General features: G+C 40.2%; 1 protein-coding gene across 1 annotated transcript; it reads left to right on the top strand.

Annotated features, from left to right (window-relative positions):
- Positions 1–2699: 2699 nt before the first annotated feature.
- On the top strand, positions 2700–16660 carry dlec1 (DLEC1 cilia and flagella associated protein). Its single transcript, XM_062441988.1, has 39 exons — positions 2700–2822; positions 2907–3047; positions 3176–3332; positions 3466–3579; positions 3654–3838; positions 4257–4480; positions 5536–5620; positions 5723–5810; positions 6067–6240; positions 6367–6503; positions 6633–6725; positions 6931–7021; positions 7124–7286; positions 7635–7827; positions 7996–8072; positions 8267–8429; positions 8514–8610; positions 8721–8851; positions 8974–9135; positions 9250–9380; positions 9601–9751; positions 9984–10100; positions 10238–10359; positions 10477–10662; positions 10753–10820; positions 10918–11069; positions 11166–11281; positions 11412–11482; positions 12153–12373; positions 12547–12705; positions 12798–12920; positions 13037–13131; positions 13291–13375; positions 13488–13685; positions 13795–13959; positions 14083–14233; positions 14609–14726; positions 14831–14929; positions 16510–16660. The coding sequence occupies exons 1-39, from the start codon at positions 2739–2741 to the stop codon at positions 16658–16660; spliced, it is 5238 nt and encodes a 1745-aa protein (XP_062297972.1). The 5' UTR covers positions 2700–2738.
- The last annotated feature ends 703 nt before the right edge of the window (positions 16661–17363 follow it).

A 17363-nucleotide genomic window follows, 5' to 3' on the forward strand; every position in this document is an offset into this window, starting at 1 on the left:
TTGAATTGAATTGAATACCATCTATGATATGTCTATGTACAGAAAAGCAAATGTATGTTATGTACTAAAACTGACCTCTGAAAACAGTCCCCATTTGTATTCCATAGATGGAAAACAACAAACCAGCTCCACTGACAAACTCACCATGTTTCCCAGCTGTGCCATTCTGCTCCATTCTGATCTCAATCCAAATAAATCACCATGTGCAAGGTAAAAATCCACTTCTCCTCCCAAACAGTGTCTGCTACTGTTTTTATGATAGCAATAATCACAATCATAAAATGTGTCTGTTACTCCTGTGTCCGTGGAGGGGAGAAAATCCAAACTGTGTCCCCCTCTGAGCCGACCCACACAGTGCGCAGTTAATGCCAGCCCATCAGACTCTTATGCGCCCTCAGTCCACACCCACTCTCACACCGGTCTGACAAGTACACCACTGTGTTTGCTCTTATGACTTTCATTCAGCTCCTTGTTACACCTTTCGATGGAATGCTACCAATATAGACTAAAAAGAGACACTTGTATAAAGTTCAATGTAAATCTTTATGAGATAATGTTGTATGGAGCCTTTATTACAGTATATAATTTTATAATGATAATGTGTGATTTCACAAGGCATTCTGGTACATATAGAATGGTATTTGATTTGTTTAGGGTGTTGCCATTGTTGCTACAGACCTGCCATTTATAGTCTGAGGTGTGGTCCTGCCTCTCCCCTCTATGTTTTTACTCGATACAGTTAATGCTGGGAGCATCACCACTCCACATCACACCATGCGTATAGCCATCATTATTGTAATACCTAAGGTCTTAACACTAGCTACTGGCAGAGGGTAAAGGCTCCATTCCTCGACAGAGAGTGCTTGGCTGAGTGTTGATTCAAGCACAGAAATATGTGCTGAAGCAACAATTCAAAGCTAAATAGAGCAGGTGGTGATTATTATGCATGCCTAGCTCATCTCTTGTGAACAAAAAATCCACTTTTTAGCCGATTATTTAAGAGGTCTTGGTATGTTTTTTTTATTGTGTGACTATAATTGTTGTGTACTTTATAGGTAAATAGTGTTTATGCAATGCATTGGACACAGGAGCTCCTGTTCTTGCTGAGAATGTAATATACAGAGACTGAGACAGATCCCTCTTTGTGCCTCTTTATTATCAGTGTCTGCCAGCCTGTTCTGTCCTATGAACTCTCGTGCTGGGGCAGGCCTTCTGAAAAAAACAACTCTGTCTGGCAAACCACGAGGAGCTACAAAGTGGGCTCAACAATTGCCTCTTTGAGATTCCCACTTGAGCACCACATGAGCTGATCAGCACAGTCAGAGAATTTGTTTTGGGTGTCTTTTCAATCTGGCCTCTTAAACTAGCCCGCTGTTGTGATTATTTCTACACAGCATTACATGAATTGTTTCTTTTAGGTTGTTCTTACTTGCTCTTTTTGCACAAGGACAGTGCTTTGAAAACACTTTGGTTGACTCAGTCTGATTAAAACATGAGACTCTTAAATACCTTCTGCCTTTTAACAAGTTTGCTTTCTAAGTAGTTTCATGGAAAAGAAATCACGTTGGTAATGAAGACAGTGCCACGCCTCATATGCAGTATGTAGGTGTGATTGTTACATGTTGCATCCTGTCTCGTGAGGTAGTCTGGTTTATATATAGCAGTATAACAGGTTGAGTATCTGAACTGTAAGTAATCAAGTAAACATAGGTAGCCTCAGGTAAAGGCAAACTCTTGATTTTGACTATTTTACTGAACTTAAATGATGTTATAACATCAACTAAAATTAGCTGTGTTAGTCAATTTCAATATAAAATTGCTTGTTAAAATCTTAGAACTGGTAATCATAAGATTAATGAATATCCTACCGAGTATTCACAAAACTAATAATAAGCATACTTCTCACAATTGCTTTGTGTGTTTTTTTTTTTAACTTCATTGAATTTCACTTTGAATATTGTTGCATGTTTTTGTGTGTATATTATTGATGACTTATAGGTCTTATGTTCTCATAGAAAACTACAAATATATTACCTTTACCCCCCATAAAGTGCAACATACTAATGTTTAGCAGCTTATTTCACAATCAGATCTTGATTTATAGAATATGAGCTTGCTGGTTTATTGTTTTCATGACTTATGAGCTGAACATCTGCAACCTAATAAAAGAATAGCCTAAATGCCACTATAAATTATGTCAATAACGTAACTTTTCTGACCTTATTGTCCTAAATTCACTCAATAGTTGTTGTTTTTTTTTTACATTAGAGTAATTTGTAATCTTTGAATGAATGATTTCAATTGTCAGACAGAAAGGAAACTTTTATTATAAGTTGATATTTTTACAGTGTATAAGCCCAATGCCCCGTTAATGTAGGCTATTTAATGCAGTAACTGTGTGTTTTAAAGTCTTTGCACTACAGAAATGTACGTGAAAAGGCACACATTTTGGAATAAGAGGACTGTAAGTACCTCGACAAGTGTCAAAATGTACCAAAAAAGATTTGTGGGGAACAAAATATAATTTAAAGGTGAAATACTGTGTTTTTTCGCTAACTTTCCTTCGTTTGGCTGTCGCTATGGCAACCACATGTCAACAAACATGGCCGAAAAGCAGCGAGCACTTGAGGACTTCAACAACATTAACCATTTAGCCACAGCTCTGTAAGTGTATTTTCTCAAGTGGCCGTCCAGCTAATTAAACACCAGCATTAGCGTTAGCCGCACTGAATCAAACCATGCTGGAGGAATCCGATACAGGCGAAAACTCGCTGTTTGATCCGTCAGTAAACAGTCACAGACCCGCCTCAGGAAAATCACAGGTAAGATGCACACCTGATGGCCATTTCAGCTGCTCGATCAAATGATTTCCATTATAAAGCTGCTCTCTCTTCCTTGTACATTAGGACATTTCTCATGTACTAGCGAGCATTTTCAAGCACCTTTACACAAAAGACATCATTGGGAAGGACACACTGTCCAACCTCACGAAGACAAAGAAGGGAACAAGCAGCTATCATGACAGATATGTTGAAGAGCTGGCACAGGTAACACTTCAGTACAAAAGTTATGCTGTACACCTGGAAGAAGTAGAAATATAATAACAAAGCAATCTGTTTTATTATTATATGATTGTAGAAATTGTAATCATCTTTATTGTCTTTTTTAATTACAGGCTCATTCAGAATACAGCCGATGTATAAAAGAGGCAGACGTGCTGGAGAGTCATATAATTCAGGCCAGAGCTCGGGCTGCAGCCACAGAAAGCCAGGCCAATGAGAGGATGAGAGAGGAGATTGGTGATGTTTATGATCATCAGGGTCTCCTTACAGGTGATATTTTATGAATTATTATAATATACCTGTGCCCTTTTACTGAAGCACACTGGTTTACTGTTATTTATGAATATGAACTGTAATTACTACTTCTTTTGTAATTTATCTCTGTTTTTATATCTTCTTTCAGTCAAATCTGCCTTTTCCTGGTGTGTAGATGAAGATCTTCTCAAAATGAACAACCTGATTTCCCCCCAGGATTACTTACCTGCACAAAAATCACGTGCTGAAGCACCAGCAGCAGGTACCTGACCTTCTTCGGGGCTCATCTTAAAGTGCCAGTGTTTTTGGACTCACTATTTTACTTTTTCTTGCCAGTAAAAACAAATCCTGGCAGACCTACTTTCAGCTACAACATGCGCGTGTCCAGGGAGCCTCAGGATGATGGTTATACTCTGATTCCCAGTCTAGAAAAGACTGTCCCAGAAATGCATCAGTCAGATCTCAACCTGACTCTAGAGTCCAGCTCATATACTCCACAGGGGATGAAAACACCCAGTGAGGTAAGGAGTCAGAAACATACATCCTCTCAACTGGACAACACTATCAAGGCTAATATTTAGGTCCTTTGTGTACTAGTACCACCGACACTAAAGCAAATGTTCAAATATCAGTATTATTAATTTTTAATGGCAGTAGTTTGTTAGAGGTTGGGTTTCTTTGTTAATAATGAACTTATTAATTGTTTTCTTTAAATAGATTTTTTATTGAACACAATAAAAATAAATATATAAACAATCAAACAAAAGACTTATCAAACCAAAAAAGGAGGCAGCAGAGACAAAACAAGACATAAAAAAATATTTAAAGTTTTGAGATCTGGCAAGCCTGAGTTCCTCTGGAAGACTTTAGTACATCAATGTGCTATAAATACAGATTGTAAAGCATTGTTTAAATCTGTTAGTAATCCTTGTATTTCAGAAGCCAAACCAGACCAAACCCAGACCAAAGTGGAAGGATGAGCCAAGCGCAAAAGATCGGGCAGAGGGTTTGGAAAAACTTCAAAAGCTAAAAGAAAGACACAGCTTCCTGCGCAATCCACGCTTCCTTCCTCCAAATGCACAGCAGGGTGGCACATCCCTCATTCGCTCCAAAGCCAAAGCGGCAAAGACAGATCGCTTGAAGAAAGGGATGGAGGAGCAAAGGTACAATGCCTGCATTATGCTGAGCATACAGTCCTTTTTTTATCATCCCACAGTGAACGCTCGTCATTTTGTCAAAGGGCAGAAAATATCATAAAGGCCATAAAGGACATTGACATAGTACACAATACCTTTTCAATATTAACACAAACACAAATACACTTTACCTCAGTACATGCAACTGGGCACCTTTTGTGTTGAAGCAGAGGTGGGTAATTTAATCTGACTGGCATTATGTAATTTCTCATGTGGTGCCTCAGCCATGTTGTGTTTCTGACTGTATTATTTGTGTTTTAGTTAGCTTATTACAACCAAATGAACCAAGGCCTTTTAAATTGCCATATTCACTTCGTATTGTAGGAAGAAACAATTTACGTAATAAACCAAAGTGGATTTCCAACCACATGTTTTAAAACATCTCAGGAGCATTTTGCTTTGTGACTGTCACATTACATTCTTAATTAAATCAGGAGTTAAATAATATTTGCAAACAGATTGTGGGGGTCAAATATCTCAAAAGCATTTTGACACAGCTCTGATCCAGAGAAAAACACAGATAGAACACCAACTGAATGTTAAACTAGGCACATCCTACCATGAGAGCCATGTATACATTTATAGCTACAAGCTGACTCATACTTCCTGTGGATACAAACACGGTTGCTGTTTTGTCAGCAAGATTTCCCGGCAGGAATACTGACAAGTAAATTGTGTAAATGTGGCAATTTTACAGCTGTAATTTGTTACTCTGTAGTCTTAGTCTTCAATATCCAAATTTGTTCAATATATAAAGTAAATGTGTGTATGAAGGGATTGGCATTTTGTGTGAAAACTGTGTGAAAGCATACATTATTCAAACAGCTCCAAACAGAGGGCAAAAACAGGATTTCTTCCTTGGCAGATGAAGAAATTGCAAAAGTCTTAAATTCATGATTTGTAGTTTTTCATGTAGGAATCAGTGCTGGTGCTTGTAGCTTTTCACCAAGCTCACCACTTCCTGTTCAATGACAGTACACAGAATACTAAAGTGTTGTGTTTATGCATGTTCTCCTTGACAGCTCCAGTGATGATCCTGTTCCAGTATTCCTAGCAAAACCTTCAATAGTGTTCTTCACAGAATACACTGTGGGACATGTGTATGAGGTAATTTTCTGACGCTGATATTTTACCTGAACTCTCTATTCACAGTCATTTGGATAATGAACAAGAAATGATCCTGTCCTGTCTTGTCCTGTCTTGTTTTAGACTACGCTGGAGCTGAAAAACATGACTTCCTCAAGCCGCCATGTCCGAGTCATCCCTCCTACCACTTCTTACTTCTCTATTGGCCTGGGTGAGCTCTTTCTCTGGCTCTGATTGGACTCGATATAGCCCTTAAATAGCAGATGCTTCCGGGGAATCATAAAATGTGTCAAGTGTCAGTGACTGTATCTCAAAAGAATTCCACAGAGTTTTGACACTGTCATCTCTGGAATGCAATTGGTGTTTTTTTGGCAATCCTATATTATGCAAGACTGTCTGTGAACACCAGCACCACCTCCTGTAACAAAGAAGTATGAGGTTGATGTCATTCTGATCTGTTTTGGCAGGAAAATTTCCTGGAGATGGCGGTGTTGTTGCTCCAGGGATGAGTTGTAAGTACACGGTGCGCTTCGCTCCAGACTCTCTGGCAGACTATGAGGACTTCATAGTGGTAGAGACCCAGGCTGAGCACCTGCTTGTGGTTCCTATTGAGGCCCGACGACCCCCTCCTGTACTCACCTGTGAGTCTCAGAAGCCCCTTAAAGAACACAACATTTTCAATGTAATCCTATTTATGCTTTCTAATTAAGTAGGAAATATGTTTATGCTGTATGTTATGTCTTGTTCATTTGTCCTAATAATTGCAGTACCTAGAGTTCTGGACTGTGGTTATTGTCTGATCGGAGGGGTAAAGTTTGTTGAGTTCCTTTGCCAAAATGTTGGTCTCAGTGCTGGGACTTTTTGCGTTATCCCAAAGAACCAGTGGCCAGCCTCCAACCTAAGGGTATCTACGTGAATCATTAATTGGTTACTCTCAAATATATATATATATATATATTTTTATATTTAAATAACAAGGTTACAAAACCTTCATGTGCTTGACAGGTGTTCTTTTTTTATTTTCTTCATATAGTCAGTGGTGAGAACTTACTTTTCTGAGCAGCCGCCCTTTGCAGTCAGCCCGTCTCTCTTTGTGCTGCAGCCAGGAGAGGCAATTATAGTGGAGGTGAGTCTGATAAGGAGTAAATTAAATGTACAATTGGTACTAAAAATGATAAGCAAATGCAGTACTTTTTCATTACTAGATTATATTAAAACCACAGTTAGTTCATAAACAATTTATATACACTTCTTAAAGCCTTCCTGATATACCCAGTTTTTGAGACACAAAAACATCTACATAGTCTCTCAGTCTCTGTGTGTCTTTGCAGGTGGTTTTCTTTCCCACCACTGCTGAGAGGAGCTGTCAGGTGTTCACTGTAGTATGTGACAACTGCCAGGTGAAAGACATTTCCATTGAAGGTAACTATTGAGTATTGCTGCCTTATAAATAAGTCTCCAGAGTTCCCTCTTTTGTAAGGTCAGATGTACCACTTTCTCTTTGTATGTGTGTGTGTTTCCCAGGTGAGGGTCAGCTGATTGCTCTTGAGGTTGTGTCTATATCTGGGGAGACAGAACCTGCTGTGGTGGGAGAGGTGCATGATCTTACTGCGAACCACTTTATCCGTTTCAGTCCATGTAACCCTCACTCTTTGCAGCAGAAGAAGCTAGTCATCAGAAACAATGTGTAAGCCTCTATTTTACATACCTTCCTATCACAATATTGGAATCTGATTTTAATACCTCTTCTCTCCTCCATAAATACACACAAAATCAGCATTCGGTTTGACCCCAAAGTACCATAGTGTGTCGGAAATCCACGCTTCAACTGGAGCTCTTTGAGTCAATTCACAGGATTGGCAAGCTTTCTTGTAGTTGGATTGTCCTCGCGTAAGAAACAAAATACTAATAAACTATAAGCCCAGGGCTGCTGCTCGGTCACTGACCCTCTTTTTACAGTTGCACATACAGAAAATGACTTCATTAACTCTCACATTTCATCTCTCTCTCTCTGTCTGTCTCTCTGGGATGGAAGCCACTTAGAGCTGCCTTTCCACTGGCAGATCATGAAGCCCAACCTGCACCCTCTGCTTCCAGGGGAAAGCCCGAAGCCATCCCATATCCACTTCCACCCAGCAACAGATGGCGCTTTCCACATCAGCCCCCTAACAGGCATTCTGGCTCCCTGCCAGGACCAAGAGTTCCTGCTCACCTATTCTCCTAATGAGGTAAGAAGGACTCAGAAAACATTCATCAGGGGTTTATTATAGCACTAGTGATACTTAGAGAATGCAGTATTTCTTACATTTTAACGTCATCAAGTAGTACATTCACCTTCCTAAACAGATGAGAAACAGACAGAAACATTTCATTCAAAATCTTTATGTTTTCTTAAGTTGAAGGATTACCACAGTGTCTGTCATTTAGTCCTGAGAGACGTCCCCCATCTGCCACCAGAGCCCTGTGATGACAGGTAAAGTTCTTGTTCGCCTGTATGAACTCTGGTAGAACTGTTTTCAGTGTAAATATTCATGTGTAAAAATAATACCACAGGGTCATCACATAAAAAGTGCCCTGACATCATATGTTAAGTTTACTAAACAGAGACTCCTTTGGCATACTTTCATTTAACAAGTGTTGGATTTTGTCTCTGTGCTGGGTGGGAAGCGTCCTTCAGCCTGTGTGCGTTGGCTCCAAGGTGAATGATGTCATCGTCATAGATATTGAGGTCAAGGGATTAACAGAGTCCTACCACGTCCTGCTGGAGCCCTACGCTGTTGTAATTCCTGGTGAACTTTTAATTGGCACAACTACCCGGAGGCAGTTCAAGGTTATTTGAATTACAGTTTAATTGACAGCCATAGTTCACACATGTAAGATGCAGCTAGAAATTGTGTTTTCTTGTGTGTATCAGATGTGGAACCACAGCAAAATCTGTGTGTTTTTTCAATGGGAGAGGATGAGCAGCGGCTGCCACATAATAGAAGTAGAGCCATCTACTGGTCAAATAGGTGCGTCACACACAGACAAAGAAAAATTCAATGAAGTTTAAAATGAAGGATGAATACATTATTTTTTATTGTTTTATTGATTGATTTATCTTTAATGGGTTTGGGTCCAGAGGAGAACGAGTGCTTTGATTTTGACCTGATTGTGACTGGAGGGAAACCAGAGATGGTCGTGACCAGTCTGCTTTGCCACATAGAGCATCGCCATGAGCCTGTCGCCTTGGCTGTGGAAGTCTCCTTCAAAGTGAGAATTAATCGTAACACCATCACAACATTACTAAAATTCACATTAATGCGTCACCTTCTTTGAGTATAGTCTTTCCATGAGCTGTGACCTCTTTATGCCCATCATTTGGTGTTGGTTAGGGTCCTACAGTGACCCTCAGTGTGCCCAGCGTGGACTTTGGGCTCATGAGGCTTGGGGATCAAACAAAGACCACACTCCTCCTTACCAACATCACCCAGTTGGATTCTTCCTGGACGCTGGAGGAGAGGCATAACAGTCAGCAAGACCACCAAGACACACAGGTACAGTAGACTAATATGGCAACACGCTTTTGATAAAATGGCATGGATTTTAAAGTTAGATTCATTATTAATGTCTACATTAACTTGTATTATATTGCCTATATTTGCCATTAGATATTAGTGGAGCCATGCAGAGGTGTGCTGCCTCCTTTGGCTTCTTGCAGTGTTGACGTCCTCTTTAGACCATATTTCTGCCAGCAGTTAGAAACAGAGCTGAACCTGACAGTGGAGAATGGAACAGGATGGTGAGGACAATCAGCTACATTAAACTGTATTGTTCTCCTTAAGATTTACCTCAAGATGTAGATTTATTTCCTTACCTTAGCATTGTGCCTAGATGCAGCTGGAACTCAGTGGCTGTCAAGCGATGCAGAGTGATAACAGCCACGATATCATTATCAGCACTAATGATCTGTGACACTGCCCTGTTGATAAGAAGTAGCACTGCCTGTGTGTTCTGTGCAGTCACCTGTCAGTGCGAGCAGATGTGCAGTCTCCTCAGGTGTGTCTGCTAAACTGTGAGCTGGTCTTCTCTGAACTCTACATTGGAGTTCCTGCTGAGGGAGCGGTCACTCTTTTCAACCAGATCCTGCTGCCTTCACACTTCACTTGGAAGGTGCGTGAAACTATTTTTAACATTTATCACCACTTGACTTATTTTATGGATTTAAAATGATGTAGGAAACAAAGCCCTGACCCGTAATAATGTTTGTGATTTTGTAAGGTTGTTTAATTAGATGTTATCAGTGGGAAAAGTTTTTTTTTTTCATATTTTCCCCATAAATAAGACTAAAATTGGGATCTCTTTCAACGTAATTATTACGTGGTGTTGACATTTTTCCCTCCAGCCTCAGCTCCAGGGTTTACAGTCTTCACTGTGTACAGCCAGTTTTAATCCCTCATCTGGTACCCTGGGACCTAATGCCAGCATGGAGATCACTGTTACCTTTACTTCTCACAGAGATGTAAGTACTAGTCTACATACTTGAAGCTCATATGATTTGTCACCAAAGACAAGTGGGTTTGAAGGAAAAGGGCTAGTGTTTATCTTTAATCTACTGTCACAAAATCTAATTTCCTTTTTCCTTCATCCTTCATCCAGCTGGAGCTGACTGAGATGGCAGCTGTCTGTGAGGTAGAGGGGATGAACTCTCCTCTCATTCTTTGCATTGTGATTTGCAAAACCAAGAAACTCAGTGTGTCCTTTTCGCTGCCCAGTGTCTGGTAGTAACTTTACAAAAAATTGTATCAAAATACCTTGCAATACCATCTGCTCCTTGGCTTAAGTGTTCAGTAAGTTATTTGGCACTCAAAATGTCATTGCTGTTCTTTTCCCTGTAGCTCTCCTGCAGATGATCAGATCCCCTCAGCGCTGGACCTCAACTTTGGAGATGATGTCATTTTGAAAAGGGCCATTACCAAGCAGTTATTGATAACCAATCAAACCGCTATCCCTGCCCCTTTCACCATAGAGGCGGAGTATTTCACCTGCCATGCCTCAAAGCCATATAATCAGTCAGACAAAAGGTAAAGCATCCACCTCATTGACCTGAATGATGAATCAAAGAATGATTTTACTTTATTGTTGATGAGACACAAGCTGCTTTTTACCCACAGATGTGCATACATCAAGAAGCCGCTTCACTCTGTTCAAGCTAAGAGAATAGAAGAAAAAGCACATGAAGGTATGCTTTATCTGTATTTGTGCACAAACTTTTAATATGAAGCAGTATGAGCACAGGCATGGAGGTTTTGTATCTGTATTTCTGTATCCATTGGCAGAGTTTGTGAGCAGCCTGCTGGCTCATGGAAATGGTGCAGCCTTCTTTGTCCTGCCAAACACGGGGACACTGGGACCATTTGAGACCCAGACTGTGGATGTGACCGTCTACAGTGACATGTGGGGGGAATACCGAGATCACCTCATATGCAGAGTATGAATCTTGTGATTAGAAATCAAACATGTATCCTCTTGATTTTCTCATAGACAGATACATTTGAACATTTCCCTCGCTGTTTTTCTCCCGCAGGTGGGCGACCTAGAGCCCACACTCATCCCCATGCAGATGACAGTGAAAGGCTGTCCGCTCTACTTCCAGATGACAGGCCCGCATCCAGATGACCAGAACCAGGGACCAATCATACAGTCTGTTTCCATTTATTTTTGTCCATCATTACATTGAATGTTTTATTACAGTACTGCTTTAAAAAGAGGTTGCAAACATTCAGACAGTAACAGAGACCTTTTGGTTTGACATTCCTGTGCACATCATTAGGTTTGGTACTCATGTATCTGGAGGTGACACAGTGTCTCGTTCTCTTCGCATCAACAATCCCACCATGTTTGGTAAGTATAATCGTGAAAGACTTGATCTGGGTTAAGAGCTTTACTGGTAGGAACGAGGTGAACAAAATGTGTTTAAAGGCTGGTGCTTTAGATGGTTTTACTCATAATTTATCAGAAAAGGTTTTGAAAGAAAGAACCAGAAGAAGTGTTCCAAACACTTTTCAGTTTAAGGGTCTCTTTTAGTAGTCTAAAAAAAGTGTATTAAGTGTCTGGTTACAAATCTCCAGATGCTCCATAGAAGGATTTAGAAGGTATTTTGAGCCTGTAGTTGTGAAACATATGAATGACATGTGATAAGTGGTTGTATTCTGACATATTAAGTGTTTTTTTTAATTTGCTAATTTTTAAGGTTTGGTTTCATATTTGTTGCCTATTTTGTTGTTTTAGGCACATTACTGATGATCTGCCTTTTATATATTAATACATTGTGTTTACATTGTTTTTTAGTTTATTAGTTAGATGAGTTCCTGGGCTACACTTTGTGCTCTCAAAATATGTGTTAGTTTGTGTGTTAGTGTTCCTACTACTACAGTGGTAGCATGTCTTTCACATGTTGTCTGCTCTGACGTCTCTGATTTGTGTATCTTTTGTTGTTTATCAATGTGTGTGTGTGAAGCCAAACTAGTTCAGTTAATAAAGTTATTGAGTCTGAATCTTTGTTTCCTGCCAGACATTCGTATGGACTGGGAGACCTATAACATAGATCAGAAGGATCGTAAGCTGGTGGATGTTTTGGTGGCCTACGGGGATGCCTTCCCTGTCAAGGATGCTGATGGCAATGAGATAATAAGTGGAGCAATGAGGCTTTCTGATAGGAACATTCAAACAGCCTGGGAACAACCTCACACCACATGCTCTGAGGGAACGAGTGGTTCTATCCAAAGCTTGAGCGTGAGTACATTAACACCACAACACAGACACACAAACATTTAGTCTAATGGCATACAATAATTTTATTACAAGGTGGCCTCTGGGAAATTGTTATGGCTATGATGTCGGTAAGTGGACCCACATGAAAGTCACATTTTATTGGCTTAAACCCAGTTTACATCTATCAATTTCAGGATGTGGAAGGTGAGGAATATTTAACCGATGACGATTGTGAGGAAGAGGAAACCTCTCTTTATCCTTGCCTTGCGAAGAAAAAACTCTTCTCCGTCCACATTCGACCTCATGTGGGCAGCCTATCTGATTACCCCTACTGCATCACCCCACAGCAAATAGTATGTTAATAAGATTTGAGCCGCACATGTATTTCATCACTGAGACACACCTGTATAATAAAATGTTTTCTTCCTGATGTATGTGTCTCAAGGTGATTCCAGCGAAAAGCAGTGGCACCATCCATGTATCTTTCACTCCTTTGACCCTTTCTGGGTCAGCTTGTGAGTCCAGATGTGTGGGCTTGGCTCTTGGCTTCATGAGTCTAGACTCAGAGGTAACATGCTAAATACACTAAATATAGTGTTTTGTGGAAAACTGAGCAGACGTTAAAAGTGTGCAGCATTTATTGTGTACCCATGAATCCTAGTTGTGTGTTGTTTTGTGTTACAGATGGCTGCCTGTGTTCCGGGTAAAGTTGGAAGGGTTCAGGGTTTGGATTTGGAGCCTGTCAGAATGGATCTACTAGCAGTCGTTAAGCCTGCAGTGTAAGCAGTTGCAATCATACTATTTATGTCCCCAAAACCCCGGATGCACTCAACTCAATTTATGTTTCCTAAATTAAAATCAGCTGAGTTCAGGCAAAAGCAGCTCAGAGGTGGTCTGATTAAGTTGCATATCTTCCTCTTGGCTCCCTGTTCCTGCAGGCTGTTAGTGCAGATGGAGGAGGACGAGGGGGTGCTGGAGTTTCATGCCACGGCCGGTGATTTACTGAGGGGAGAATCAGAGGAGGTCAGTACAAGAAATCTACAACACTAATCAGCAGTGCTCTTACCTCCTGAAGTGCACTCATGAGGTATTGATCCCAAGGGTGTACAGTATTTCTGGTTGTTTTGTTTCGCAGGTGTTAGTGCAGGAATTTGACACCATTCAGACGTTTCAACTGAAAAACACCTCTGAGATGCTCCTGCACTTCAGACTGGAGACTCAGCCTCCATTTTTAGTGCTCAAGCCGCAGCCCCGAGCCCGGAGTTGCACCTCCAGCAACCCACCTACTGGTGACAGTCAGTCGCTGGTGCTACAACCCAGACATAGCATGCAGGTGTGATGAGGAGGGCTGATTTTGATATAAAAGGTTTTTTCCATTATCTTATTATTCTTGCTATCAACTTTATTGACTGTAAATGTTATTCCCGTCTTTTAAATACCAGGTGAAAGTGGCCTTCCATTGCTCCCTGCCCCTTCTGGACCATGCAGATCGGCAAGCAGAAGAGGATATTCCTCCTGGGGTTACACTGGTCCACAGAGCAAGGGGGCAGAGGAAGCTGAGGTTCCAGCAAAACCTCCTGATTCACTACATCAACAACAGTGTGCAGGTCAGCGACTGTGGAAATGAATGTATAGACGGAGAAAATGAATAAACACTGTGTAATTACTTGTAGGTAATTGCAAAACTTAACACCTCTGACAGTTAATTTCATCTTTTGGGCTCTGTTCAGACAGTGCCACTCCAGGCCCATCTGAGTCTTGCAACACTGAGCCTGTCCACTGACAGCATCGACTTTGGGTTCTGCTACGTGGGGCAGATGCAGACCATAGACATGAACCTCCACAGCCATGGAGCTCACACTTATTGGAGATCAGTTACAGGTAACCACTGAATCATATTTTGTTTAATCCCCCCCCTTCAGTGCTTTTAGGGTTTGTTTAGGTCTTTATATGAGGTATACATGGCTTTACTAGCCAGTTATGTACGTTATTTATACATACAGGACAGTAGAATGCTTTTTATTATATGTAATTGACATCTCTCATTATTTAAAGTATTAATGAGTAGGTATCGGACTCTCCTGCCTTATTAAAACCATTTTTATATAGTAATAATTACATTGGCAGGAAATCATGTCCGTGATCTCACTCTAGTTTCACTCCTTGGTGTCTATTAGTATTAATATTCCATCACATACACCTTCACGTCAACCTATATCCCTGTGTGTTCCACTATATATGTATATCTCTGTATAGAGTCAGATGAAGGGGACTCCTGTGTCTTCAGAGTGACACCAGACTTTGGGCTCCTCAGGTCCAAGGAACTCCTTGTCACCAGCTGCAGCCAGTCTCTACAGATCAGCTTCACAGCCAGGTAACAAATCACAGCCTGTTATTAAAATGTCTGCAGTGTGAGGGTAAAAATAATCTGCCATGGCTTCATATGTCTAAATTTCATGAGTTTATTGTTTGTCTTAGTGAGGACAGAGAATTCAAGGCCACAGTGGTAATCCAGTCTCCTTTGGTGAAGACTCCCCTCACTCTGCATCTCCAGGGGACAGGATCCTTCGATGAAGTGTACAAGCCATCTGCTATATAACCCGTGCTTCTTAAATTAACTTATTTATAGTAATTCTGTAAAATTTCAAGCTTGGGTAAATGTAAATAAATATACAGAACAACTTGTCAAGTATCTGTTATTTTATTACATATAAAAGCACTGCAGTGCTTTTAATAGTCTTGTTCTCTATCAAGACTATCAATATTTATGATGATGAGATGTTGAGATTTAATATACAGTACACATTCATAAGACCATGACATCTTCCTATTAATACATTACAGTAACTCAAACTCTGTCTGTTTAAATATTAATGAATGATTTATGCAGTTAAATATTCATGTGGCGTGATATATAATCATCATCTGCTATTTTACATGTATATTACATAGAGGTATTATTACCTAGGGTATTATAGCAGTAGTTTAGAGCGTGTGAGTGTAAAGTAATCAAAACTCAGACATTTAATGTAGTTTCACTGCAATTTAATTCAACAATTAATCATCAAATGACTTAAATTATGTGTTAAATTATGCTTCATTGCAAAAACACACTCTCTTATGACCCAAAATGATATTTAAAAACATCAGCAGCCCCCATTCCAGTCCCAATGCACATGGACACCATGCGATAGGCCCTGGAGACAATATCCATAACAGGAAACCACAAAGGATGGATACTAGGACAGCCTGTTTCATCACTGATATTGCATGTATTTTGCTAGCAGGGTTTTATCAGATGAGTCTTGTATTTTCTCACTAATGAACAAACGGCAGTTAACAAAAACCTTCTTCTGTCTGTTTGTACTCATTCAATAGTTATCACCTGACAGTTGAGAGGATGACCCAGAGCGATGGCTCCTCTTTAAACGGAGTAATAACCTGTTTGGTAGAGTTTTTCTGTGCACAAATTTAGGTGAATGTGACTCTCCGGTATGTATTAAAAATATTTTTTTCGTAAAAATGTTTCAGAATTTAAACGAGACATTATGTTGCTCATTTCAGCTGAGAGACTAGCAGCTCCAGCATTTGTTAAGTGGAATTGTTTTTTTAAATTGAAAAGTGCCTGAATGACATCTGTGATGAGGAGAAAACTATCTTAAAATGTCAGACATCTAAATATGTGTGGAGGAAAATGTTTATAGTGACTTTGTGATTAAGTTTGCACACATAAATATTGGTTGGGTCGAAATGACTAGGAAAAATATATACATTAAGGATTCACCTTCTCTACTGGGATTTGTCCGCAATACACAGCCGGATGCACTCGAACAGACAGAGACACAAAACATCAGAGCCGGCCTGAGGACTGAATAGGAAATCCATCATTTACTGTAAAGTTTGATCTGTAAAAGAAAATCACTTCCCGAGTATTTGAGTATTTTTAGGCTTTCCTGTGGAGCTCACCTGACTGCCAGAATCCCCATTGATCTGAAAAAAGTCGATATCAGCCACAGCTCACCCAGAGGGGGGAATGGATTTTTCTTGAAGACCCTTTTAGCAAAGCATAAAGATCAAAAAAAGACAGCCACAAGGATAAACACAAGTAGGCAAACATGTGCTTCCACATATACACACATTTCACCGGGTTGTTCCAGTGCTGCAGGGAAGGCAAAGGTTCGTTCGATACTGGAAATCCCAAGACTGTGCTGGCCCTCAGAGAAGAACACAAGCCTCTACTACAGACCTGTGAATGATCAGCACAAGTGCTGCCCCATGACTCACCTGGCTGGAGTTCCCTACAACTGAGCTGATACTAGAGATTCATTCAGCTGAGTTCATTACAGTGTCACCATACGATCCCTGAACTCACTTAACTCATGGATTGACCAGATATAAACTCCATTATTTGAAGCATCAAGGAGTTATAGTAGTTTTAGGGAATTCAGCCTACTTATAATAATTTTTTCCATTGTAAATGTGCAGATTTGTGCAGCAAAGTGCTCCAAAAACAAATCAGTATTCATACATGCAGATATCCACAAGAGGTGTCAGTGATGTCAGTGTTAAGTCACGAAGACAAGCAGATGTGAAACAGATGTGTAAAAACACAACACGTGATGTTCTGATGAAAGAATATTTCCTTTACAGTGCACCATGGAGGTGGAGCGTTAACTCTGTTAAATTGTTTGATTACTGTTCATAAAACTGACTGTGAATCAACAATCTGCGAGATGATGTTGCAAAAACCACCAAGAAACTGTCACACACACACACACACACACACACACACACACACACACACACACACACACACACACACACACACAAACACACACACAAACACACACACACACACACACACACACACACACACACACTCACTCACTCACTCAAAGTCTGTTATTGATCTTAACAGCTGCCTGTGGTGCTCATCTACAGCACAGTTCAGCAGTACAGACATCTACAAGCACTGCAAATCCACAGAGAGATGCAAATGTCCAATTGATAT

Source organism: Scomber scombrus, chromosome 20 (assembly GCF_963691925.1).
Source record: "Scomber scombrus chromosome 20, fScoSco1.1, whole genome shotgun sequence".
Taxonomy (NCBI): domain Eukaryota; kingdom Metazoa; phylum Chordata; class Actinopteri; order Scombriformes; family Scombridae; genus Scomber; species Scomber scombrus.

Bases quoted from the DNA above. Each gene is read 5' to 3' on its own strand.
- dlec1 (XM_062441988.1), top strand. From the start codon at position 2,739: ATGCTGGAGGAATCCGATACAGGCGAAAACTCGCTGTTTGATCCGTCA. The intron at 3,333-3,465 runs GTGATATTTTAT...ATCTTCTTTCAG, and splicing joins TCATCAGGGTCTCCTTACAG to TCAAATCTGCCTTTTCCTGG. The intron at 6,726-6,930 runs GTGAGTCTGATA...GTGTCTTTGCAG, and splicing joins GAGAGGCAATTATAGTGGAG to GTGGTTTTCTTTCCCACCAC.